At 47.2% G+C, this 27,749-nt stretch overlaps 1 protein-coding gene across 1 annotated transcript in view; it reads left to right on the top strand.

Annotated features, from left to right (window-relative positions):
- Nucleotides 1–27,749, top strand: part of CATSPERD (cation channel sperm associated auxiliary subunit delta) — a 43,618-nt gene that overhangs the window by 1,345 nt on the left and 14,524 nt on the right. Inside the window, exons 2-15 of the mRNA XM_029216863.1 lie at nucleotides 540–594; nucleotides 2,004–2,080; nucleotides 3,448–3,520; nucleotides 4,440–4,554; nucleotides 8,678–8,745; nucleotides 10,210–10,323; nucleotides 11,532–11,615; nucleotides 15,510–15,660; nucleotides 16,403–16,498; nucleotides 21,448–21,530; nucleotides 21,911–22,087; nucleotides 24,448–24,561; nucleotides 25,385–25,474; nucleotides 26,211–26,269. Of these exons, the coding sequence (XP_029072696.1) occupies nucleotides 540–594; nucleotides 2,004–2,080; nucleotides 3,448–3,520; nucleotides 4,440–4,554; nucleotides 8,678–8,745; nucleotides 10,210–10,323; nucleotides 11,532–11,615; nucleotides 15,510–15,660; nucleotides 16,403–16,498; nucleotides 21,448–21,530; nucleotides 21,911–22,087; nucleotides 24,448–24,561; nucleotides 25,385–25,474; nucleotides 26,211–26,269 (1,356 nt within the window). The remainder of the gene's footprint in view (nucleotides 1–539; nucleotides 595–2,003; nucleotides 2,081–3,447; nucleotides 3,521–4,439; nucleotides 4,555–8,677; nucleotides 8,746–10,209; nucleotides 10,324–11,531; nucleotides 11,616–15,509; nucleotides 15,661–16,402; nucleotides 16,499–21,447; nucleotides 21,531–21,910; nucleotides 22,088–24,447; nucleotides 24,562–25,384; nucleotides 25,475–26,210; nucleotides 26,270–27,749) is intronic.

The raw sequence follows: 27,749 nt of genomic DNA on the forward strand, positions 1-27,749 counted from the left end.
CAATTCTCCCGTTTCCCACACTGGTTCTTAGAGAGTGGTCCTGGGCCAACAGCAGCAGCATTACCCGGGAATTTGTTAGAACTGCAGTTCCCTGGATCTGCTGAACCAAAGACTCAGCAGTGTGGCCCAGCAATCTACAGTCTATCAGGGCACCCCCCCCACCCCGACCAGGTGCTTCTGACTCACATCCAAGATTGAGAACCTGCTGTAAACTGGAGCAACATTCTCCCAGCCACCAACACCTCCCCACCCCGCAGACAAAAAACAAAATCTGGCAGTAGGCACTCCTCATTTGCCTAATCTGGTGTCTGCAAATGAGCCTTAACGAGCTTTCAGGAACCACATCTCCATTTTTGCATATACATATGTCTGTTTCTAGGAGAGGAGGGTCCACTGTTTCATCAGATTTTCCAGGGGCTCCCATAACCCTAAAAGCTTCAAGAACAGCTACTGCACCGTTAACCCAGAAGCAACCTGGTAGGAGTCATGCCGACTGTTTCATAAACATTGACAGATGTTTTCTTATCTCTTACCTCTAGTATTCGTACGGTGAGGACAGGAAAGGTGTTTCACGTCAGAGAGCAAATTCAAGGGGTACGTGGCTCCACAGTTAACATTCATTCTTCACTTTTATCTAATCGCTGGATCAGAACTAATACTTCCTAGTATTTCTTGGGTGCCAGGGTTGTGTCCGGCATAGAACATTACTTCATCTAATCCTTACCATTGCCTTTTGAAATAGGCATTAACCTTTCGCATGTCACTAAAAAGCTAATTGAGGGCTTCCCTGGTGGCGCAGTGGTTGAGAGTCTGCCTGCCGATGCAGGGGACACGGGTTTGTGCCCCGGTCCGGGAGGATCCCACACGCCGCGGAGTGGCTGGGCCCGTGAGCCATGGCCGCTGAGCCTGCGCGTCCGGAGCCTGTGCTCCGCAACGGGAGAGGCCACAACAGAGAGAGGCCCACGTACTGGAAAAAAAAAAAAAAAAAAAAGCTAATTGAGAGAAGTCAAGTAGCCTGAACAATGACAAGAGCTGCAGCTGGGTTTAGAACTCAGATCACCTGAGTTTTTACCCAGCGTTCTATCCGATAGGACTTTTTAAATGCAGAGTGACATAGGAAGCAAACTTATTCTGTTTACATGACACAGTGCAGCAGGAAACTTCCTTTCACCTGCATGTGCCTAAAAGGCATGAAGAAAAAAATATTTTGTCAGCTCAAATGTTTTTCCTATTGACATTGTGTTATTTCAGAAGTGGTGTCAGCATTGCTAAATAATCAAGTGACTGGTTTCTAACTTTTTTTTTTGGCCTCTGGCCTCTCAATAAGTAATCTGTAAATAAGTAACATATACACAGAGGGGATGTGATATGAATCATTATCCTGTGAGTCTTTTTAGACTTTTTATTTTGACATAATTATAGATTCACAGCACGCTGCAAAACAGTGCCGAGATGTCCCAGGTCCCTCTCACCCAACTTTCCCCATTGGTGACCTCTGACAGAACCAGAGGATAATATCAAAAGACGAAAATGGGCTTCCCTGGTGGCACAGTGGTTAAGAATCTGCCTGCCAAGGCTGTCTGGTCCAGGAAGATTCCCCCATGCTGTGGAGCAACAAGCCCATGCGCCACAACTACTGAGCCTGCGCTCTAGAGCCCTCGAGCCACAGCTACTGAGCCTGCGTGCCACAACTACTGAAGCCGGTGCACCTGGAGCCGGTGCTCCACAACAAGAAAAGCCACGGCAATGAGAAGCTCGTTCACTGCAATGAAGAGTAGCCCCCACTCACCACAACTAGAGAAAGCCTGCACACAGGAACAAAGACCCAAGGCAGCCAAAAATAAAATTAATTATTTTTAAAAAAGAGGAAAATGACTTAGATGCCGTCCACCTGCCTAATTCAGATTTCACCTTTACATTTTCAGTGTTACACGTTAGGAAACTGTCTTCATCAGGCGTTTATGAGCATTGATAGGATTAAGATTTTGTGACTCTCTCTCTAGGACCACCTGTATTTTTCATCTGGGACAACTCGCTTGATGAAGCATCCTTGTAAGAAAAACATAGCCCTGTATCTAGGGTAAGATATTGCTACTTTTTTATTATTATTATTAAAACATTACGTTTGCCCTCATTCTTCGATTCCACAAACATTAAAAGAGACGGCTCTGTCCTGTGTTGCTAGATGCTGGCCTACAGGGAGTCCACAGTTGGGGTAGAGTTAAGGAATGACAGGTGAAGAGACACACAAGTAGCTAAAATAATTACGTGTAGCTTGTCACAGATGCTTGACATAAGGCAGTTATGAATGGTGCCATTCACAGTAGCAAAAAAAGCTTTATTTTTAAATATCTATTTATTTATTTTTTGGCTGCGTCAGGTCTTAGTTGTGGCACACGGGCTCTTCGTTGTGGTGTGCGGGCTTCTCTCTAGTTGTGGCACATGGGCTCTCTAGTTGTGGCACGTGGGCTTAGTTTCCCCACAGCAGGTGGGATCTTAGTTCCCCGACCAGGGATCGAATCAGTGTCCCCTGCACTGCAAGATGGATTCTTAACCACTGGACCACCAAGGAAGTCCCAAAAACTTTAAAATACATAGGAATTAACTCAGTAACTCCTGTCTGCCTCAAACCATAAAATTCTTCTGGAGGGGGCAAGAGAAGGAGATCTGGATAAGGAAGCGATATACCATGTTCATGGATGGCCTTTTGCTTCTTAAAAGTTCCCTGCATAAGGGAGCATACTGTTTCTTTTATACATACACATTCCTGGTCTGAAAGCCTTTACTTTAGTGGGATCAGAGTAAAATAAAGGACAAAACTGAAGTTCGCCCTGAGCAAAACAAGCTGTCACTTAATGTACATTTTATATAATTTTATTTTTGACATGGTCACACTTTTCAAATAATGTTATTTCAAGAAGTCAAATATCCAGGCTATAGAGGATTACTCACACAAAAATAAATAGATGATCGGGGCTTCCCTGATTGCGCAGTGGTTGAGAATCTGCCTGCTAATGCAGGGGACACGGGTTCGAGCCCTGGTCTGGGAGGATCCCACATGCCACAGAGCAACTGGGCCCATGCGCCACAACTACTGAGCCTGCGCGTCTGGAGTCTGTGCTCCGCAACAAGAGAGGCCACGACAGTGAGAGGCCCGCGCACCGCGATGAAGAGTGGTCTCCGCTTGCCACAACTGGAGAAAGCCCTCGTACAGAAACGAAGACCCAACACAGCCAAAAATAAATAAATTAATTAATAAACTCCTACCCCCAACATCAAAAAAAATAATAAAATAAATAAATAGATGATAGATAGATAGAGGCAAAATGGTTCCTTGTTAAGAAAAGAATTTCATTTGAATAGAACATTTTTAGAATGTCTGCCGTTCTCTTTTTTCTTTTCTTGTGTGAGATTGTCCTAATTGAACCCTTTTATTGTTTATTTCAGAAGACAAGTTTTTCTCACGAAGAATAGCTTTGAGAGTAGTGTCCTTCCATTTTCCATCCCTACGTCAATGCAGGTAGTTATTTTGCTGAATGATCCGAGGGGTGCTTGAAATAAGTAATACTTAGGGTTAGATATAGTTCAGAAAACACCACGCTAGTCTGTTTTTGTTAGTTTGGGGGCTTATTTTACGATGTACCTCTTAAAGACATTGAGAGCAATTTCTAAGCCAAAAGAAGGCTTGATTCTATTCTGCCCTTACTGCCAAAACAGGTGCTTTTTTTTCCCCTGAAAAAAGAACCAGAATTCTTGCAAGAGCTCCTGATAATTGGTTGTGTGATAGATTACATACACTGATTTCAGGGCCTCCCCAAATTGCCCTCAACCAAAACAGAAAAACCTGTACCCTCTCAGGAACTATCTTGAGAAATTTGACAGCACCTATGCTCCAGAAGCTTCCGCCATCTGCTAAAATACCAGTTTCTCTCATAAGTGACACATTTATCAGTTATGCTTATGATTCGTCATCTATGCTGTAGCCTTTATCCTCAGAGAAGATTCTTTTTTAATATTTATTTATGGAGGCTGTGCTGGGTCTTAGTTGCAGCACTTGGGATCTTCATTGCGGCATGCAGACTTCTTAGTTGTGGCATGCAGGATCTAGTTCCCCGACCAGGGATCGAACCCGGGCCCCCTGCATTGGGAGCATGGAGTCTTCGTCAGTGGACCACCAGGGAAGTGCCTATTCTCAGAGAAGGTTTTGACACGGGAGAAGGAGGTGGAGCAAATTTAGCTATCCAGGGGCACCAAACACCAATTTCGACCTCCCCGTTTTGCTTTCAGCTAATCCCCAAGATACATAGTTCCCAATATCTAGGACCCAAAGAGCTCTTGCTGGAATGAATGTTCCATGGATGCGTGTCTAGAAGTACTGCTTTCTGAATCGATGTCCGAAGAGATGTACATACTGATATCGTATGTGTCATTACTCTTAGGTTGGCATACCAGAAGTAACATCAGCGCATTTTGCTGGTTCAGTATTGCTGTTAGTAGTGAATCGAAAAGTCTATGTTTATGATTATGGAGACAATTCCTGGAATGCCTCTACAGGTATGCGTATTCTGTATTTTTTACTCTTGTTTGCATTTGACCAACATCAGAGAAAAGGCTCAGAAGAACAGACGATGCAGCTACTTGGATGTCAGCCCCTGGACGTTTTTTAAAACTATTTATTTATTTATTTGGCTGCGCCAAGTCTTAGTTGCAGCACGCGGGATCTTTGTTGACGCGGGTGGGATCTTCATTGAGGCGGGTGGGATCTTTAGTTGCTGGCATGCAGGACCTTTTAGTCGCGGCATGCGAACTCTTAGTTGCAGCATGTGGGCTCTTAGTTGTGGCATGTGGGCTCTAGTTCCCTGACCAGGGATCGAACCTGAGCCCCCTGCATTGGGAGCGTGAAGTCTTAGCCACTGGACCACCAGGGAAGTCCCAGCCCCTGGACGTTACATTGTCTGGTTGTTTTTTTTTTTTCTGCTGCACCAAGTGGCTTGCAGGATCTTAATCCCCGAAGCAGGGATTGAACCTGGGCAGTGAGAGCGTTGAGTCCTAACCACTGGACCACCAGGGAATTCCCTACGTTGTCCTTTAAAATTCAATAAAAATTGGGCTGAACCCCCATCCCACAGGGTGGGGACTGAGTGTTTCCATCGAGGATTGTGGTAAACACAGCATGAATGGGCCACAGAGAATGGATAACCCAAGTAAAGCTGGGCTGCCTGGGGGCCAGTCTTTTTGTTGTTGCTGTTAATATTCATCTATTTATTTGGCTGAGCCAGGTTTTAGTTTGACATTCGGGATCTTTTAGTTGCGGCACATGGACTCTTAGTTGCAATGCGGGATCTAGTTCTCTGACCAGGGATCAAACCCTGGCCCCCTGCCTTGGGAGCGCAGAGTCTTAACTGCTGGACCACCAAGGAAGTCCCTGGGGGCCAGTCTTATAACCATCTCATCAATTGGTCATATCCAACCCAAACATGCATCTGCCTCCAAGACATCAGCTGACCTACTCTTTTCAGATCTTCCCACCCACAGCTACACTGCCTAAAATCCCTCCCTCCTCGCCACCTTCCTCTCTCTTCCTCCAAACTTCAACCATGTTGGTGGGCTTTTCCTTCACGCCCCAATCCTCTGCCAGTGCCCCTCCTAATCTTCCAGTCCAATTCTTTTCTCTCTCACAATTCAAGGCTCTTTTCCCTTTCTGGGGGGGAGGGGCATGCAATTCACATACAATTCACCATTTTAAAGTGTACAGTTCAATGGCATTTAGTACTTTCGCAATGTTGTGCAAAAGCCACCACTGTTGAGTACCAGAACATTTTCATCCCCCCGAAAAGAAACCCCGTCCTCATTCACAGTCACTCCCCCTCCCCCTCCCCCAGCCCCTGGCAACCACTCACCCACTCTCCATTTGTGTGGATTTGCCTGTTCTGGATGTTTCATATAAATGGAATCACACAACATGTGGCCTTTTTCCTCTGGGTTCTCTCACTGAGCATCACGTTTCTGAGGTTCATCCATGTCATAGCGTGTATTAGGAGGTCATTCCTTCTTATGGCTGAGTAACACTCCATTGTATGGATTGACCACTTCTGTGTATCCATTCATCATCTGGTGGACATTGAGGTCGTTTCCCCCTTTGGGCCATGGTGAATAGTGCCGCTGTGAACATCTGTGTACAAGTTTTTGTGTGGATACATGTTTTCAATTCTCTTGGGTAGATACCTAGGAGTGGAATTGCTGGGTCAGATGGAAACTCTATATTTAACTTACAAAGGAACCATCAGGGCTCCTTGTAACGTAAGTCAGTCTACTCTCTGTCCTTCCTCTTCTCTCCATCAATTTGTTTACTAGCATCCCAACAGCTAACTCCCCATCCTCCTCCCAGCCCTGCACCCACAATTCTACTTTGTCTCTATGAATGTGTCTCCTCTAGGGACCTCAAATGAGTGGGATCATACAGTATTGGGATCATACTTCACTGAGCATAATGTCCTCAAGGTTCATCCATGTTGTAACGTGTGTCAGAATTTCCTTCCTTTTTGGGACTTCCCTGATGACGCAGTGGTTAAGAATCTGCCTGCCAATGCAGGGGACACGGGTTTGATCCCTGGTCCGGGAAGATCCCACATGCCGTGGAGCAACTAAGCCCATGTGCCACAACTACTGAGCCTGCGCTCTAGAGCCCACCAGCCACAACTACTGAAGCCCGCGCACCACAACTACTGAAGCCCGCGCACCACAACTACGGAAGCCCACATGCCACAACTACTGAAGCCCGCACACCACAACTACTGAAGCCCACGAGCCACAACTACTGAAGCCCGTGCGCCACAGCTACTGAAGCCCATGTGCCACAACTACTGAGCCTGCGCTCTAGAGCCCATGCTCCGCAACAAGAGAAACCACTGCAATGAGAAGCCCACACACCGCAACGAAAAGTAGCCCCTGCTCGCCACAACTAAAGAAAGCCCGCGCACAGCAACCAATGCAGCCAAAAATAAATAAATTTACATATAAAAAAGAATTTCCTTCCTTTTTAATGCTGAATAGTATTCTATTGTATGAATGGACCACATTTTCTTATCCATTTATCTGTCAATGGACACTCGGCTGCTCCCATGTTTCAGCTATTGTGAATAATGCCAGTTTGAACATGTGTATACAGATGTCTCCTTGAGTCCCTGCTGTTAGTTTTTGGTGGGTGTGTACCCAGTGGAATTGGCTGGATCATATTTTCCATTTTGTGAGGAACCTCCACACTGTTTTCCACACTGCCTGAACCATTTTACATTCCCACCACCAGTGCACAAGGGTTCCAATTTTTTTACATCGTCACTGAAGCTTGTTTTCTGTTTCTGTCATAGTAGCCATCCTAATGGGTGTGGGACGGTATCTCACTGTGGTTTTGCTTTGCATTTCCCTAATGATTAGTGATGTTGAGCATCTTTTCATGTGCTTGTTGGCCACGTGTGTATTTTCTTTGGAGCTGAAGATTCTCCTTTTAAAACAGAATCAGAGAATGCCTTGCTAAGAGAAGGGCGCCCTTCCTGCAATTTTGGCAGAGTCCTAAAAGAGTTTCTGCCAAACCAGTGGGGTTTTTTTTTTAATATATTTTCCCCCCGCCCTGCATGGCTTGTGGGCTCTTTCTTTTTTTAAGTTTTATCTTTTCTCTCTCTCTTTCTTTAAAAATTTTATTTATTTATTTATTATTTTTGGCTGCATTGGGTCTTCGTTTCTGCGCACAGGCTCTCTCTAGTCACGGCGAGTGGGGGCTACTCTTCGTTGCGGTGCGTGGGCTTCTCATTGCGGTGGCTTCTCCTGTTGCGGAGCACGGGCTCTAGAGCGCAGGTTCGGTAGTTGTGGCGCACAGGCTTAGTTGCTCTGCGGCAGGTGGGATCTTCCTGGACTAGGGATCGAACCCGTGTCCCCTGCATTGTCAGGCAGATTCCTAACCACTGCACCACCAAGGAAGACCCCAAACCAGTGGTTCTTAACAAGGGACAATTCTGCCCCTCACCCGCCAGATGACACTTGGCAATGTCTGAAGACATTTTTGGTTGTCAAGACTAGAGGAGAGGTACTTCCCTGGAGGTCCAGTGGGTAAGACACCAAGCTCCCAATGCAGGGGGCCCAGGTTCAATCCCTGGTCGGGGAACTAGAGCCCACATGCATGCCACAACTAAAAGAGTTCAAATGCTGCAACTAAGAGTTTGCATGCCACAGCTAAGATCCCTCATGCCGCAACTAAGATCTGGCACAGCCTAAATAAGTAAATTCTATTTGGGAAAAAAAAAGACTCCGTGCTTTCACTGCAGGGGCCACATGTTCCATCCCTGGTCAGGAACTAAGATCCTACATGCCATAAATTTAAAAAAAATTTTTTAATTAAAATAAAAAGGATGCTTTGTGATCTAAAGCTTAAGAAAACCTTTTAAAAAAAAAGACTGGAGTAGAGTTCCACTGGTTAAATAAATCATTATATAACTAATTTAATAAGTTAAATAAGTAAGTAGAAGCAGGGATGCTGCAAAGCATCCTACAGTGCCCAGGAGCCCCTTCAACTGAGAACAATCTGGCCCCAGATGTCAGTGTAGAGGATGAGAAGCCCTGCTCTAACCTTCTCTCTGAACATTCAGGGAACTCAGAGAGCATTTCAATTCCCTTTTCCTTTCAGGTGTAGAACACCCTGTTTCACATATTTCTGGTGACAACTGTTGTTACAGTGGAAATTCCTTTTGCATGGTGAGTACCATGTGTTGTATCTCATTTTTTACTCTGCTGTAAGCTAATTATGAATGGAAATAAAGACAGTGTAGGGACTTCCCTGGCGGTCCAGCGGTTAGGACTCCATGCTTCCACTGCAGGGGTCACGGGTTTGATCCCTGGTCAGGGAACTAAGATACCGCATGCCATGCAGCGAAGCAGAAAAAAAAAAAGTGTAAGCCTTGAGGGCTGGGACAGTGATGGACTCAGGACTCAGGCCATGTTATCTCCCAGGGTTCAGAAGAGGACTGAGAGCCAGTGGGAGGGCTCTGGAGCTCCTTGGATCATCTGGCTGACACACTGTGAATATATCCATCTATCTTCTTTTTTTAAAACCTGTTATTTTGAAATCATTATAGATGTACAGGAAGTTGAAAAAATAATACAGAGTCCCATGTATCCCTCATCCAGTTTCCCCCAGTGGTTACATCTTACATAACTATAGTGATACAAACAGGAAATTGACATGGATACAACTGCCTAAAGTCAAGAGAACCGCTCTTGCCATCAAAACACTGAACTGGGGCTTCCCTGGTGGCGCAGTGGTTGAGAGTCCGCCTGCCGATGCAGGGGACACGGGTTCGTGCCCCGGTCCGGGAGGATCCCACATGCCGCGGAGCGGCTGGGCCCGTGAGCCATGGCCGCTGAGCCTGCGCGTCCGGAGCCTGTGCTCCGCAACGGGAGAGGCCACAACAGTGAGAGGCCCGCGTACCGCAAAAAAAAAAAAAAAGAAAGAAAGAAAACACTGAACTGTTTCGTGGCCCCAAAACTCTCCATACCTCTGTGCCCTGCCCTAACCCCTGGGAACCACTAACGTGTTCTCCATCTCTCTAATTTTATCATCTCAAGAATGTTGTATAAATGGGATCATTCAATATGAAACCTTTGGGGACTAGCTTTTCTCAGCAAAATTCTCAGGAGACTCATCTGATTTGTCACGTATATGTCTAGTCTGTTCTTTTCCACAGTGGTGGGTGTACCAGAATTGGGTTGTTTCCACTTTTTGGCTGGTGCAAATAAAGCCACTATAAATGTTCATGTACAGGTGTTTGTGTGGACATAAGTTTTCATTTCTCTGGGATAAATGCCCAGGCATGTTATCACTGGCATCTGTCCTCCCTGCTTTTTAAAGTGAGATGTAACTGATATACCACACTGTGTAAAGTTAAGGTATACAATGTGTTGATTTGCTACGTTTACATGTTGCGGTATGATTACCATCCTGTCATGTCACAAAATTATCATTGCTTTTCTGTTGTGGAAACAAGATCTAGTTTCTTAGGAACTTTGAAGTTTCTAATACGGTATTGTTGTCTGTGATCACTATGCTGTGCATTAGACCTCCAAAACTGATTTATCTGTTTAAAGAACATCTCCCCAGCTGCCGCCCCCGCACCTTCTATCTCCTTTTAAAGAGACTGTTTTATTTGTGTGTTCTTCCAGGATATAAGTAACTCAGTTTTTGCTTATTTGCATGGAGATCAGATATCTCAGGCCAATATCTATTTCTCAAATACCCGGGGATACAGATTTCAGAAATATTCCCAGGAAAGACAGGTATGTTCAATTTGGTAAGAAAATGAACAAACAAACAGAAAAATGTGTCCTGTGGGATAGGAGTAATTAGCTGTCCGTGGCGAGCAAGGACTTTTCTCTCTCGAAGAGTCCAGCCGGATGGGAGGGTAGGGAAGAATTTCAGGTCAGAGCAGCTGGCTAGGGAGATTAGGAAGTTAGGAAAGGAGACAGCACGGTTCATGGAAAAAGCTGGTGCCATAGTAAAGGCTGCACATGGATTACAACATCAGGTACCACCAGCATCCCCGTTTTACAGATGAGAGAACTGGACTGGGTTGAACATGTGTCCCCCTAAAATTCATGTCCACCCTGAAACCTCAGAATGTCACCTTCCTTGGAAATAAGATTTTTGTAGATGTAATTAGTTAAGATGAGGTTTTCCTGGATTAGGGTTTAGTAAACTTAATTGCTACCGAAAGACCATACCTCCAAATACCATCATTTTGGGGGTGCTATGGTCTGGATGTTTGTGTCCCCCCCCCGAAATTCATATGTTGAAATCCTAATGCCTGATGTGATGTATTAGGAGATGGGGGCCTTTGGGAGGTGCTTAGGTCATGAGGGTGGAGCCCTTATGAATGAGATTAGTGCCCTTATAAAGGAGGGCACTGTTGTTATAAGCCTCCCAGTCTATGGTATTTTGTTATAGCAGCCCTAACAGACGAAGACATGGGGTTAGGGTTTCAACCTATGAATTGGGGGAGGACACTGTATATAATAGAAATACTCCCCACCCCGACACACACACACACAACCAAATAACAGAGGCTTAAATAAGATGGTAGTCTTTCTCTCTTACCTGAAAGGTGTCTGGAGGGAGCCAGCTGGGTTGCCATGGCAATCTGTCCCACTGTCCCTAGGTTGGGGTCCTTGGCCTCATGCTCCAACTTGCCTGCTCGTGGGCACTTTGCTGACCAGCCAAAGTTCAGGAATGAGGAACCTAGGCAGGAGTGAGGGACCTAGGCAGGCACCTCACAGTGTGGGTCACACCACTTCCCCTATCAGCCCAGGCAAAGCCGACTTCATTCAAAGTTCTGCCCTACGTGCTACATTTTTACAGAGGGAAAACAGATCACAATACTGTTAAAAAGAAAAAGACTTTCCTTCCTTTTAGCTTACTGGATAATCTAGAGTTAAATTTAGAATTAAGCACATGTTTATAACTTACTTATATTTTGTTTGTTTCGTAGGCAGAACTAGTCGGTTCCTTGGGCGGGATCTTCTACTTCTACTCCCTCTCACAGGTTGGGCTGCTTCTCGTTGACCAACGGAAGGTAAGTACCTTTTGGACTGGGAAGAACCACTTCAGTGACCCTTACCCCAAGCCAGGTTTTTGTCAAAACTCACACACTTAGATTTTCATATCTGAAATCCATCTAGCTTTTCATTCACCTGTCCATCCATGTATCCATCCACCCACTCATTGACCCACCTACTCATCCATCCACATATCCATCCATCAATCTATCCATTCTTCCATTTATCTATTTATCCAACCACCCACCCATCCTTCCATCTACCTACCTACTCATCCATCATCCATCCATCCATCCATTAACCTACTTATTCATTAATCCATCCATCCATCCATCCACCAACCCACCTACCCACCCATCTACTCATCCATCCACCCATCCATCCGTCTATTCATCCTTCCATTTATCTATTTATCCATCCACCTATCTACCCATCTACTCATCCGTCCATCAGCCTACTTATCCATCCATCCACCCATCCATTAACCTGCTTATCCCTCCATCCATCCATCCATCCACACATCCATCCATTCATCCATCTACTCAACCATCCATCCACCCAGCTACCTATTCATCCATATACCCTTCCACCCACCCACACACACACCATCTCTCTCTCCCCCCATTCATTAGCTCATTCAGGCATGCACTCAGCAATATTTAAGTAGGGTCTAGGAGGTGCTGGGCACTAAGGGATAAAATACAAGGTGTGGTGCCTGTGTCATTGGTGGCACCCAAGACCATTTTAAATGCCTCATGTCAGCCCTTTTGTTAACAATTATTTTCACGTGGATTCAGAAAATCGGGACATGAAAACTGTGACTTCACAGGTATCATTTAGGATAAGACTAAGTTAAGAAGAGGAATCAGTCCATGCAAAGTGCATCTGAAGAAAAAATATTAAGTCAGGCAAAGATTAAAGTACAGTCAGTACCCCCGTGTTGCAAAATTTGTAAGCAAGGTGTGCCACTCCGAAGTTTGGGGGAGACCCACAATCAGGAAGCTCCCAGAGGCTGGGCTGCTACCTGGTGGCTGAAAGCCCCACCCTCTAATCACACGGTGGGCCCAGACGCCCATCCAGAGTCCCCTCATGAGCACGCACTGCCAGGGCGCCTGTTGAATGAGACACTCCCAGACTCTGGAAATCCCAAGAATGTAGAGGTGGCTGAGGAGTCCGGCTCTGGTTACAACCTGTGCATGGTTTCCCAGATCTGACCACAGGCAGTCACAAGGCTTTACCTGGAGGGCACGGGGGCGGAGGTTGGGGGAGCTGCCCTCCGCACTCCACACCTGGGGCACGATGCATGGGCAGGCTCTGAAGGCGTTGCGGTCAAGGACTCCTGCCTCCGGTCAGGCAGGCTCTGCGCATCTCTGCATTCCCAGCCCAGGCTTGGTCTTCAGACCTCTGACTCCTGAGGGAGGGAGGAGGGGGAAGCCTGGAGCCACTTCCCGGCTCTCTGACTCAGTATTACTTTTTCCGTTCCTGGCCCTTCCACCTCCCGTTCCTGGCCCTTCCACCTCCCGAGGCCGAGGCCCTGGGTGGTTTTTTGTTTTGCTTGTTTGTTTGTTTTTGTTTTTTGGCCACACCATGCGGCATTCGAGATCTTAGTTCCCCAACCAGATCAGGGATCGAACCGTGCACCCTGCTGTAGAAGCAGGGATTCCTAACCACTGGACCGTCAGGGAAGTCCCTGCAGGCGCCTTTTGATTGGGGCTCCCCACACAGGGAAATGAACCCCACCCCTGCGCTGAGCCAGGAGACCCTCCGCGGTTCCGTTGCGGAGGGACGGACAGGGGCCCTTGGCGTTTTCTCTGGCCTGGGCTCTTACGCCACCGCAGTGAGCAATTAAAAGCGGAATGCACTCTAGTGTTTGGCTCGTTGTCTTAATTGGCTACTCTGACCCCTGGCAGCTCAGCTGAGGTGCCTCTCAGGCTCCAGGGACCGGCAGGCAGCCAATCCATCGCTGAGCAGGCGTGCGCTGGGGGCTGCGGACTCACATTCACGGTCCCTTAGCGCATAGTGAGGATGGGTGGGTCTGGCCCCTGCAGCCGCAGTGGGGGCGGGGCGAGTCAAGGTCAGCAGCCCGTGCACAGTTCACCCTCGCCCTGACCGCTCAGCTTCTCTCCTCGCCCCAGGAGGCACATAGAAAGCCACCCAGGGAACTCCCTGGCGGTCCAGTGGTTAGGACTCGGCACTTTCACTGCAGGGGCCACGTGTTCGATCCGTGGTCGGGGAACTAGGATCCTGCAAACCAAGTACACCTGCTGCGAACTCGGAGGCACTCGTCAAGCCATCCTGCGGAAAATCTCTCCCTCCGCCACGGTGCATCTTCTGGAAAACGGATGCCGGTATCTTGGTGGGACTCACTTATGAACCAGTGTCAGTGCTGGGTTTTTTTAATATATAAATTTATTTTATTTATTTATTTTTGGCTACGTTGGGTCTTCGTTGCTGCACGCAGGTTTTCTCTAGCTGAGGAGAGCGGAGCTACTCTTCGTTGTGGTGTGCGGGCTTCTCATTGCAGTGGCTTCTCTTGTTGCAGAGCACGGGCTCTAGGCGCTCAGGCTTCAGTAGTTGTGGCTCGCGGGCTCTAGAGCGCAGGCTCAGTAGTTGTGGTGCATGGGCTTAGTTGCTCCGCAGCATGTGGGATCCTTCCCGGACCAGGGCTCGAACCCGTGTCCCCTGCATTGGCAGGCAGATTCTTAACTGCTGAGCCACCAGGGAAGCCCCAGTGTTGGTGTTCTTTTGTTTTGTTTTTTCTAATTTTATTTACTTATTTTTGGCTGCATTGGGTCTTCGTTCCTTCAGGTGGGCTTTCTCTAGTAGCAGCGAGCAGGGGCTACTCTTCGTTGAGGTGCGTGGGCTTCTCATTGCAGTGGCTTCTCTTGTTGCAGAGCACAGGCTCTAGGCGCATGGGCTTCAGTAGTTGTGGCATGGGGGCTCAGTAGTTGTGGTACACGGGCTTAGTTGCTCCGCAGCATGTGGGATCTTCCTGGACCAGGGCTTGAACCCGCGTCCCCTGCATTGGCAGGCGGGTTCCTAACCACTGCACCACCAGGGAGGCCCCAGTGTTGGGTTTTTTAATTCCATCCTTGTGTAGTGCTGTCAGAGGTCTTCCGTAAAGAACAGATGATAGAAAAGAATCTGAAAAGGAATTTATATATAACTGAATCACTTTGCTATACACCAGAAACTATTGCAACATTGTAAATCAACTATACTTTAATTTAAAAAAAAAAAAAGAGCAGATGAGAGAGAACTTTGAGAACCACGGAGAGTAATTTAGACTTTACTTAAGAGCCAGCTCTTAGAGGGTCACAAGACACAAAAGGCTGTTAGGAAAAGAATCGGTGGGGGGGGGGGTCGGGTGCAGAATTCCCTGGCGGTCCAGTGGTTAGGACTCTGCGCTTTCACTGCCAGGGCCGGGTTTGATCCCTGATCGTGGAATTAAGATCCCATAAGCCACAGGGCATGGCTAAAAAAAAAAAAAAAAAAAAAAAAAAACAGAAAAGAATCTGGGGACCAGCCCTGGGAAATCAGCTTGAATAATAATCCAGGTACAAGGGCACCAACGTGGGCGTGGCAGAGCAGGAGAGAGAGGGCTCTCAGCACCGCGGGGGTGTCCTTTGTCATGAGGGCCCATCCCGGGTGCTGTGGGGTGTAGAGCAGCCACCCTGCCCCCACTTATTCGATACCAGGAGCCCCGCAAGTCATGACATCCACAGATGAGCCCAGACTCTGTCCAGTGTCCCCTGGGGGCAGAATCACCCCAAGCTGAGAAGCACCGGACTAGGTAATAAGGTCTGAAGAAAGTTCCAGTGACAAAGCACATGAACTCACACATGTGAGTCCACAGTCCATCTACTGCGGTCATTTCTTTTCTTGCTCAAGGTTCAATATTCTTCTCTCAGGCCATGTTCAGCTACTCAGACCACCCTCTGAACCACAGTTTCGGGCTGCCCTTTGACTACAACGGGACCCTTGACATCCTTATTGCCCCGGGCCAGAAAGGCATCCTGATCTTCTGGTTTGAGAAGAGCCTGCTGGTTTCCCGAAATGCAGGTGAGCGAGGCCCAGGCTCAGGGTGGGCAAGCACAAGTGGTCATTTTTTCTCTCCCTGACCTGAGTGGATGACGACAAGCCCATTGTCACTTTGCCATCCTCACTTCGACCCCCCAACCCCCATTTCCCTCCTCCTGGGATATTTAGACCCTGTAGGCAGGTTCTGAAAGTCACTGGACACCTAGGGCAGAGGGGCCAAGTCCAGGAACTGCAGATCTTGTTTTGAGGCCTAGACACATGAGCTCCAGCCTACCAGCCCAAGTAAGGAGAAGCGCAAAAGGCAGCCCCCCCCAGGAGGTCAGGGACCTCTGGGCACAACAGTGGCTGCCAGAGCACCCACAATTGCAGCACGCCCCCTAGTACCAGTCAGCCACCTGAACACAGCTGTTTCCTTCCAATGCAAGAAAAGGGCTTAGGGCTGGCCTGGCCATGGGGGGTGGGTGGGGGGCATTTCAGGAAGAAAGTTCTGATTACATGTTACCTGTATAATAAAAGGCATCCTGCAGTTCACCTGGTATCCAGTCCATTCCTCAGAGCTCTCACATCAAGAAGATTGGGGGGGCGGGTTGCATTTTCTTAAACCTAATGTATTCTATGTGATGTTTTACAGCATTGCATCTCACGGCTGCATTTTCCTTGGTTCTTTATTATCTGAGTCGTAAACCGAGGGGCCAGGTGGGCAGCGGGGGACCCCGTGCCTAATACGTGCTCATGTCTCGCGATTTTCTCTGTCATCTCCTAGGCCAGCTGGTCAACCCTGTCCAGGTGCGAGAAGGACAACACATCTTGTATTCTTCCATCTCTGAAGCCAACATCACCATCCACAGCGTTGCTGCCAGTGCGTGCCCGACCTGAGGGTAGCTTTCTAGAAGTGCTTTAGACCTGACTTATTCACCTCTGACCCCCTAGATCCAGCCTGGCCAAAACAGAAACAAAATACGGTTATTACACATTCTGGAACTCAGAGCAGAAACTTTTGTGTCCTTTCACAGTGAAATGGAATGTCAGTTGGATATCGTTTGCTGGGGCTGCTCTAACAAAGCACCCCAACCCCAAACTGGGCGAATTAGAACAACAGACATTTATTTTCTCCCAGTTCTGGAGGCCAGAAGTCTGAGGTCAAGGTGTTGGCAGGGCCAGTTCCCTCGGAGGCCTCTCCCGTCGGCTTGCAGACGGCCGTCTTCCCCTTGTGCCCTCCCATCATCTTCCCTCTGTGTATGCCTGTGTCCAAATTTCCCCTTTTTACAAGGACGCCAGTCCTATTGGATTAGGGCCGACCCGAATGACCTCACCTTAACCGTATCACCTGTGTAAAGACCCTGGCTCCAAATCAGACCACATCCTGGGGAGGTCCTGGGGGTTAGGGCTTCAACATATCTTGTTTGGAGGGGACACAATTCAGCCCATGACAGATGGCACCCCCAGGAGTTCTTTGCCAGTGAATTGTCATCCTGCTGCTGTCCTGCCGCTGGTTCGGTCAGGTAAAATGAAACCCACCAGTGTAATTTTTCTCCTCACATGCTCCTCACTATTTGAGGCAAATAGTGCAACAAACTGTGGAGTCATGTGACCTTTCTTTTTTTTTTTTTTTGGCCACGCAGCGTGGCATGTGGAATCTTCCCTGTCCAGGGATCGAACCCGTACCCCCTGCAGTGGAAGCACGGAGTCTTAACCACTGGACCACCAGCGAAGTCCCCGTGTAATTTTTAAAAAATATTTATTTTTTTATTTGGTTGCACCAGGTCTTAGTTGTGGCAGGCAGGCTCCTTAGTTGTGGCTCACAGGCTCCTTAGTTGTGGCATGCGAACTCTCAGTTGCAGCATGCATGTGGGATCTAGTTCCCTGACCAGGGATCGAACCCGGGCCCCCTGCATTGGAAGCGCAGGGTCTTATCCACTGTGACACCAGGGAAGTCCCACCCGTGTAACTTTGAAGATCCCATATTTCCCTGTTTGCCCATCACTGAGTTACCTCCTACTGTCTATGTCCGTTTATCTGTTAAACGTTAATTTATCACGATAGAAAGTAATGATATAAAAGTAATTTATAATTATGCCAGTGATGCACGGTCCTTTAAAAGTTTGTTTTTTTTTTTAACATTACAACTATAATTAAAGTCCTTTTGACCAGCCTTTTGAATCCAGGCCCCTCTTTGGCTTCCTAAAGGTCATCACTGTTAGGAATCTGGAAAGTATCTTTTTAGCCAGTTGAAAGCCTCACAACCTATATTAAATATGGACCTGCTGAAAATGTACAGCGCCATCTGTGTAGCTTGTTGTGGTTGCTTTTTTTTTTCCCTTTTTCCCCCATTTTTTCTTTTCATTTATTGAAATAGAGTTGATATACACTATTATATTGGTTTCAGGTGTACTACATAGTGATTTGACATTTGCCTATGTTATGAAGTGATGAGTTGCAAGGATGTGATATACAGCATAAGGAATATGGTTAATATTATTGTAATAACTTGGTAGGGGGATAGATGTTGTGGTTGCTTTTTATGTAAATGGTATCGTATTATTGTGTGAGTCATTCTACTCTTTGCCTTTTCCATTACCCGTCATCTCTTTTTTATTGTGGTACCAACACTTAACATGAGATCTACCCTCTGAACACATTTTTAAGTGCACAGTACGGTTTTAAGTATATGCACAATGTTGTCCAGCCAATCTCTAGAATGTATTCATCGTGTGTAACTGAAACTGCCCCATTAAACACGAACTCCCCAGCCCCCTCCCCCAGCCCCCACCATCCTACTTCCTGTCTCTATGGATGTGACTCCTCTAGGGACCTCCTGTAAGTGGGACCACACAGTATTAGTCCTTTCCAATTTCCGCACATCCTCACCCATACTTGGCTTTCTGTCTTTTTCACTAGAGCCGTCCTGGTGGCTGTGAAGTGGTATCTCATTGTGGGCTCGATTTGCATTTCCCTACTGACTAATGACGTTGAGGGTCTCTTCACATGCTTATTGGCCATTTGTATATCTTTTCTGGAGAAATGTCCATTTAGATCTTTTGCTCATTTTTTAATTGGGCTGTTGGTCTCTTTATTACTGAATTATTATATATTCTGGATACAAGTCCCTTATCAGAGATGGGATGAGAATATATATCAGAGATATATTCTCTCCCATTCTATGGGTTGTCTTCTCCCTCCTCTTTTTTTTTGCGGTACGCGGGCCTATCACTGTTGTGGCCTCTCCCGTTGCGGAGCACAGGCTCCGGACACGCAGGCTCAGCGGCCATGGCTCACGGGCCCAGCCACTCCGCGGCATGTGGGATCTTCCCAGACCAGGGCACGAACCCGTGTCCACTGCATCGGCAGGCGGATTCTCAACCACTGTGCCACCAGGGAAGCCCCTCCTTTTTTTTTTAAACCATGAGTACACATCACTTCCCATGTCTAGAATCTTTAATGGTTCCTTATTTTCTTTTTTTAAATTTTTATTTTTTTATTGAAGTATAGTTGATTTACAATGTTTCAGGTGTACAGCAAAGGGATTCAGTTTCATATCTATATATATAACTGAATATATATATTCTTTTTCAGATTCTTTTCCATTACAGGTTATTATAATATATTGAGTATAGTTCCCTGTACTATACAATAGGTCCTTGTTGATTATCTATTTTATATATAGTAGTGTGTATATGTTAATCCCAAACTCCTAATTTATCCCTCCCCCCCATGTTTCCCCTTTGGTAACCGTAAGTTTGTTTTCTATGTCCCTGAGTCTGTTTCTCTTTTTGTAAATAAGTTCATTTGTATCACTTTTTTTTAGATTCCACATATAAATGATATCATATGGTATTTGTCTTTCTCTGACTTACTTCACTTAGCATGATCATCTCTAGGTCCATCCATGTTGCTGCAAATGGCATTATTTCATTCTTTTTTCATGGCTGAGTAATATTCCATTGTATATACATACATGACATCTTCTTTGTTCATTCATCTGTTGATGGATGTTTAGGTTGCTTCCATGTCTTGACTGCTGTAAATAGTGAACATTGGGGTGCATGTATCTTTTTGAATTAGCGTTTTCACCTTTTCTGGATATATGCCCAGGAGTGGGATTGCTGGATTGGTTCCTTATTTTCTAAAGAATAGAGTCCAGACTTGCAAGGATTGCATTCAGGTTTGTGTATCTGGAATCTCATCCCATAGCTTACCGCTGCCCTGAGGGATCCCTTTTCTCCATCTGACCACGGCTCTCAGCCTGGGGACACTGGGCAGTGTCTGGAGGCACGTGTAGTCATCACGACTCGGGGGGCTCCTGGTATCTTCTGGGTGGAGGCTGGGGATGCTGCTCCACACCCCACTGTGGCCACGACGGCCCCACCACAAAGAACCACCCTGCCCCAGGTGTCAACAGAGCCCCAAACCTTGCTTCTTCTGAAAACTTCCTTGTCTTTTTTATTTTATTTATTTTTGATTGATTGATTGAATGATTGACCGTTTTGGCTGTGTCGGCTCCTTGTTGCGGCACGCAGGATCTTGCGTTGTGGCGCGCAGGCTCCAGAGCGCATGGGCTCTGTGGTTTGTGGCACTCAGACTCTCTAGTTGAGGCGCACGAGCTCTGTAGTTGTGGCACGCAGGCTTAGTTGCCCCGCAGCCTGTGGGATCTTAGTTCCCTGACCAGGGATCAAACCCACATCCCATGCGTTGGAAGGCAGATTCTTTACCACTGGACCACCAGGGAAGTCCCTGTCGTTTTTAAACAGAATAAAAATGTACATTGGATCTTGCCATCCCTTCTTATAAAACCTTTTAATGATGTCTTGCATTCCTTGGAACTCTGTATCTGCCAAAGACTGGAAACAATCTCAGTGACCATCAGTGGAGCATTGGTTAAATAAGTTATGGTTCATCCAGGCAACAGAATGCCAATGGGCCAAGTATACTCATGTACATGGAAGGAAAGAAAAATATATTTCAACTATACTTGAATTTAAAAATAAATAAATAAATAAACTGAACTTGTACTATCAAAAAAAAAAAAGAGAAAAAAAATATAAAGCAGCTTGAAGGGTCCCAGAATATAATCCCCACATATATAAAACTACTGGAAAGTATGTTTACTAAAATACTAACAGTCGTTACCTACAACAGGGGTCAGCAAACCATGGCCCGTGGGCCAATTCCAGCCCACCACTTGTTTTTTTAAAATAAAGTTTTATTGGCACATAGTTCTGCTATTCATTTACAAGTTATACATAAGCTGCTTTTGCAGGGTCCAATACTTGTAACAGACATCACATGACCAGCAAAGCAGAAAATCCTTATCATCTAGTCCTTTTTCTCTTTTTATTTATTTATTTGTTTGTTTGTTTTTTATTTATTTATTTTGGCTGTGTTGGGTCTTTGTTGCTACACGTGGGCTTTGTCTAGTTGTACCTAGTGGGGGCTACTCTTTGTTGCGGTGTGCGGGCTTCTCATTGCGGTGGCTTCTCTTGTTGCAGAGCATGGGCTCTAGGCGCACGGGCTTCAGTAGTTGTGGCACACGGGCTCAGCAGTTGTGGCGCACAGGCTTAGTTGCTCCATGGCATGTGGGATTCTCCCAGACCAGGGCTCGATCCCATGTCCCCTGCATTGGCAGGCAGATTCTTAACCACTGCGCCACCAGGGAAGTCCCCATCTCGTCCTTTAAAGAAGAAATTTGCTGACCCCTGGTCTGTATGATGGAATTTGGGGTAATTTTCTAATTTTAATATTTAATATATTTTTGTCCATGGAAACAACCCTTGTTTCAATTTTTGTTCTGTCTTCTTTGGTTTTCCCTAGATGAAAATGAACTGGCCGTTTTAACTCAGGAGAATAATTTATACTATGGAAGCCTGGGAATCCTGTCAAGTTCTCTAATCAAAGTAGGTAAAATCCCGGCGCTACCTGGTTGGTAAGGAATAACGGTCTTCCTCTCAAATGTCTGATCCTTTTTCTTCTTCTTTTTCTTTTTTTCTTTTGTCTGATCCTTTTTCTGAAGAAATTGCTCTAGTTATTAAAATAGTAATAGTATTTTTAATAGCAATAGTGATAATATAACAGTAATTTCAATTAGTTTTACACCTGAAGAGTAGGTGCCTCAACAAAGTGTACTTATGACTTTGCTTGGTTTTTTGGTTTCTTAGGGTTTGGTGTTTTTTTGGGGGGGGGGGGTCTTCTTCTTTAAATATGAATCATAAGAAAAAGCTTAAATCCTCAAAAAAGAATGAGAATGAGCTGATCTCAGAAGTCATTTTTCTCGTAGTTTGCAGACCAAAACATCTGGTCCGAAGAGGCAGTCCTGATGTTCACTGACGTGGGCATGCTTGAGATACTGACCCCGCTCCCTGACCCAACCTCACCAGCTTTTGATTTCCAGAAGTGCCCCGTGAACATCCAGGCGATTCTCATGGATCCCCAACTCCAAGTTGATGTCTGCAAAGTATGTGGTCGTGACTCTATGGATTAATTTCCAGAAAGATGTTAGAGTGTCCATTTCCAAAGGGCCTTTGAGTCCATGGTGATCAGTGAAACGAAAACTAAAAGAAAGGCAACTGTGCCATGTACAGTTTATCGATAAAACACACTCTGTCTAAAATATCCTTTTATGAGATGATGGTGCTAATAGATGGGAACAGGGTTTTTCTTATTTTCTTTTCTTGCCACAGTAACAAGTCAATCCCCAGCCCTGAGCATTTTCCTGTGGGTCTTTGAAATCACATGTCTGGCATGTCTGGGAATTGCTGGTTTTATGCAAAGTGCAGGAAAATGAAAGAAAGAGAGAATGAGAGAGAGAGAGAGAGAGGAAGCCACAGCAAGGCTTTTATGCAAATATTTGGCAACTGAAACTGTTCTGAGAAAGATGGCGTTAGCAAGTAGTGTTTCCCCACCAAAAAAGACAAAGCGACTATGTAGCCTATCAAGATCCTATGGATGAAAGCTGAAATAGTTGTGAGTCACAAAAATAACACAGTATTGGATAATAAGCTAAAGTATAAAATAAATATACACGAGTCCATACCGATGTAAATAAATGACTGAATAAATAAACGGATGGGAGACACCTCTCCATCACAGAAGAGTTCCAAATAACATAAGTACATACTCTCCCCTCCAGGAGGTGGTGTTGAATGCCCCCTGCCTGAGTGTGGACTGGCCTTAGCGATTTGCTTTAAAAGAATAAAGTCTGGGGCTTCCCTGGTGGTGCAGTGGTTGAGAATCCGCCTCCCAATACAGGGAACATGGGTTCGAGCCCTGGTCTGGGAGGATCCCACATGCCGCAGAGCAACTGGGCCCGTGAGCCACAACTACCGAGCCTGCGCGTCTGGAGCCTGTGCTCTGCAACAAGAGAGGCCGCGATAGTGAGACGCCCGCGCACCGCGATGAAGAGTGGCCCCCGCTCGCCACAACTAGAGAAAGCCCTCGCACAGAAACAAAGACCCAACACAGCCAAAAATAAATAAATTTAAAAAAAAAAAAGAAAAGAATAGAGTCTGGATGGGGTAAATAGCCTGGCAGATACCGCCTTCACCAGGAGACCAGGATGCACAAGGGCAATCATGAGTCCTGTGGCCAGGACAGGACATCTCAGTTAACCTTGTCATTCCTTGCCAACCCCAGACCTGGAATCAGAAGGAACTTATTGGTTCCCCTCCTAGCACAGCAGGCAACCAACCCACTGTCTTAAAAATGGGATAAATAGGGCTTACGTGGTGGCGCAGTGGTTAAGAATCTGCCTGCCAATGCAGGGGACAAGGGTTTGAGCCCTGGTCTGGGAAGATCCCACATGCTGCAGAGCAACTAAGCCCATGCCCTGCAACTACTGAGCCTGTGCTCTAGGGCCCGCGAGCCACAACTACTGAAGCCCGCACGCCTAGAGCCCGTGCTCTGCAACAAGAGAAGCCACCGCAATGAGAAGCCCACGCACCGCAACGAAGAGTAGCCCCCGCTCTCTGCAACTAGAGAAAGCCCACGCGCAGCAAACAACAACAAAAAAGGGATAAATAAAAGGCAAGATGCAAGCATTTCTCCTCCTCTCCTTCACACCCTTCTGCTGGGTCAGCACAGGGAAAGGGTCTCTTTATAAAATTATTCCGGTGAATATATGAAAACAAAATGATAAGGTATCGCCCTGTGGCAACCCCAGCGTCAGAAAAGAGAGACAGCGGGCCATTACGTGCCACCTACAGAATATCATTCACCTGCTGGGTCTTCCCAACTCGATCCCACCTTAATGTGATGGATCCAGCCACCAATCTGCCAAAAAGGCAGAGCACATAGGAACATGTGTCCATCTGCCCCAGGAAAATCCAGACAGTGGGAAATCTACAGGTCCCACGGGCTGGGTTCTTCAAAGGTGCCTAGAAATGAAAATGATAAGGGAGGGAGGGGAAGCTGTGGATTGAAAGAGACTTAAAAAGACAAAATGTTCGCAAACAGAAAAATTATATCATCTAGGGATGCACGTTTGGCAATAATTCTAGGAAGAAACGCAAGCAGGTAATTACTGCAAGAAGTCAGGCGGGGAGTGGAGGGGCCAGGGTACTTCGGGAGAGAAGAGGGGCTGTGTCCGGGGGTGGGGGGAACCTTGAGGGTCTTCTGCGGGTGCAGGGTCTAGCGGCGAAGACAGTGGCTTGAGTGACAGCCCAGGCTGCTGCACCCGAGAGACTGGAAGGTTCCATCCCTGGGGAGCCCCCTCCTGCCACTGACCACTTGCCCTGTACTTTGGGAAACAGAGGCTTGATTTGATGGATTGAATGACTGACTGATGGATTTTTTTTTTTTTTTTGCATTTCTAACTAGGTGGAACTTCTGCAGGGAGAATTTGAAAATAAAATGTATACCATTGATATGAACAGTGAGTTGGAGTTGACGGCCCTCATGATACCCCGGCCCAGCACATCACCAGTCCCACTAGTAAGCATGCTTTATCTGTTTGACAAGTGTTTCTGACACCTGGCATCCCTAGCAGCCTTGGCCTCACGTCCTGTGCCCACAATTCCCAGGCTCTGGAAATTCGCTGGCACCCTCCCGGAAGACACGCTCACCCAGGAAGCCCCTAGAAACTCCCCTTCTTCCTCACCAGGGTCCACATGCCTGGCCGTGGCTGTGCACCTGCCGGCCCAGCCTCCTCTCCCACTACCTCTGTGCCGGCTCTCCACCCTTCTTCGGAGCTGCCCCAGAACCTTTCCAAAAATGCCCTTTCCTCCCTCTCAGCTCAGCCAGCGCCGGCTTCCCTCCTGGAGGGGATGCCTGAAAAACTGGGCGTTCCTGGCCCTGAAACCCACGTGTCCAAGCCTGGACTCTTGGGTGCAAACAATCAAGCTGAAAACAGAGGGGTGGACCAGTGTAAGGATTCAAGGGGATGTCTAGCCAGCTGGCACCAGGGCCTGCGAGGGGGCGCCAGGCTGGCTCTTGCCTTGTGCTCTCTCATCACCCCCCCTTCCCCCGCCCCTCCGCAGGACGGGCCCCTCCGCGCACCAGGGACAGTTCTGGGTCTTGCAGGGCTGCAACCCCAGGCTGTCTGCACAACGGGACTCAGAGCCACAGTTAGGGGGTGTGGATGACACGGGGTGGTGGTGGGGGCGCATTTGGGGATGGAGCCGGCAGCTGCGTTTGCAGAGCAAGCTGAGTCTTCAGTTTGAAGGGGGACCGGGGTCACCTGTGGTTGCGCCCCCAGCTGCTCCCCGCCGCGCCTGCTGGCGCCGTACAGAGCGTGCGTCTCCCATCCCGCCCCCAGGTAATGGTGAGCAACCCCCATTCCCTGGGGCTGCAGGCTGTCATCTACGAGGACGGCTACACCTACGATGGGAACACCAAACACAGACTGGTGAGGTCGCCCCTCCCCCTCCCCCCCAAACCCGGATCAACAGGAGAGGGGCTCGGCCTTGACCCACTGGGCCAGCCAGGTCCAGCCGCCTCAGGGTGTCCCTCGTCGGACCTCCTTCCTGCTTCCCTTCCTTATACACACTCAGATAAGGTGCTGCGGAATTTTGAGGGGACACAGCCCCTGCCCCTCCCCCACCCCAGGCAGGCCGCAGTCCCCCAGAGAGTGAGGGCATCAGGTGTCACACAGAAGGGGCAAGGAGGATGGGGCGGGGAGCCTGACCCACCCAGGGAGGGCGTGAGACCTGAGTTGGCTGGGTAAACCCTGGAATCAGGAGGCAAGCCAGGGCCACCGGGAGGGTCTTGGCCAAATATGGGTCTGGGGGATCCATAGGGCAGAGCCAGGCCTCGCAGTCACAGCAGGGAGTTGGGACTTGACCCCAGACCACAACAAACTCTTTGGATCAGACCATGTCACATCACAGCTAAGTAGGAGGGGAAACTAAGTCACGCCCCACTGTGGGTCCCCGGGACAAAGGCAGGGAGCTTGGAGCAGGTGGGTCATTCCCATGAGCTTCCAGAAGCCTTTCATGGGCTTAGACCCAGAGGCAGGCTGGGTGGCTCCCGGGTTCCTCCTCCCAACACCCCCATCCTGCCCTCCCTCTCTGCTGAGCCCTGATTGCGGGACCACCCGGGGCTGCTCCACTGCTGCAGTTGCATTTTCTCTCTTGCTTCCGCAGAACATTTCACTGAGGCAGCAGCAACACTGGGGCAGGGCTGACCCCAACTTCACCTCCAGGTACGTCATCACCGGATGGTAGCGGTGGGTGGCCCCAGGGTGTCCCCTTAGCAGGAGCCAAGGAATCAGGGCCGAGACCCAGACTCCCCCACTCCAAGGACAGTAAGGCAAGAACGATTAAACTCTTACAGGGAGAAAAATACCATATGATATCACTTATTTGTGGAATCTAAACTGTGACACAAATGGACTTATTTACGAAATAGAAACAGACTCAGATATGGAGAACAGACTTGTGGTTGCAAAGGGGAAGGGGGAGGTGGGGGAGGGATGTGCTGGGAGTTTGGGGTTAGCAGATGCAAACTATTATATATAGGATGGGTAAACAACAAGGCCCTACTGTATAGCACAAGAAGTAGATTCAATATCCTGTGACAAACCATAATGGAAAAGAATCTGAAAAAGAATATATATACAGGGCTTCCCTGGTGGCACAGTGGTTAAGAATATGCCTGCCAATGCAGGGGACACGGGTTCAAGCCCTGGTCTGGGAAGATCCCACATGCCTCGGAGCAACTAAGCCCGTGCACCGCAACTACTGAGCCCTCGCTCTAGAGCCTGCAAGCCACAACTACTGAAGTCCGTGCGCCTAGAGCCTGTGCTCCACAACACGAGAAGCCACCGCAGTGAGAAGCCGGCTCGCGGCAACTAGAGAAAGCCCGCGCGCAGCAACGAAGACCCAACACAGCCAAAAATAAATAAATAAAATAAAATTTTTTAAAAACAATATATATATAAATGTATAACTGAATCACTTTGCTGTACAGCAGAAATTAACACAACTTTGTAAATTAACTATACTTCAATAAAATAAATGTTTTTAAAAACTCTTTACAAATGGTAGTTTCTCAAAAAACTATATATATATGTAAAAGAAACACCATGTAAACAACCTCTGAATCAAAGAATTCAGCTCAAATATATTCAGAGAAAAAATGTATAGCCCAAGCACTTTTATTATGAGGAAAAAAAATGGACCTAGTGATAAATAAACTAAATATTTAACATAAGGACCTAGGGGGACAACAAAAAGAAATTATGGGAAGGGAATGAAACATGATACAATATGGAATGTATTAAACAGAGAACAAAAAGACAGCATAGAGTCAAGACGTAAGATAAAGCTGGTTCTCCAGAAGACACCACAATCCTGATGGAGAAAAGACAGAATTAAAATGAACAATAGGAATGAAAAATGAAAATAAAAGTATGGATACCGAACCTGTTCAAAGAACAATGAGAAAACATTATATGCAGTTAGGTGATAATAAAACTGGGGCTCAGATGCTCTTTTCAATAAGTAATTATATATAGATTAACAAAACTGACTCAAGAAGAGGTAGAAACTAGAGGGAGGGTGGTGCCACCATGTGTGAGCAGATGTTCTTGGTCAATATTCTGGACCGACTGGATGAACAGATGAATGGATGAACGGATGGATGGATGGATGGATGGATGGATGGATGGATGGATGGATGGA

The sequence above is a fragment of the Monodon monoceros genome, unplaced genomic scaffold, assembly GCF_005190385.1.
Source record: "Monodon monoceros isolate NGI ecotype Baffin Bay Population unplaced genomic scaffold, NGI_Narwhal_1 Super_Scaffold_12, whole genome shotgun sequence".
NCBI classification, from domain to species: domain Eukaryota; kingdom Metazoa; phylum Chordata; class Mammalia; order Artiodactyla; family Monodontidae; genus Monodon; species Monodon monoceros.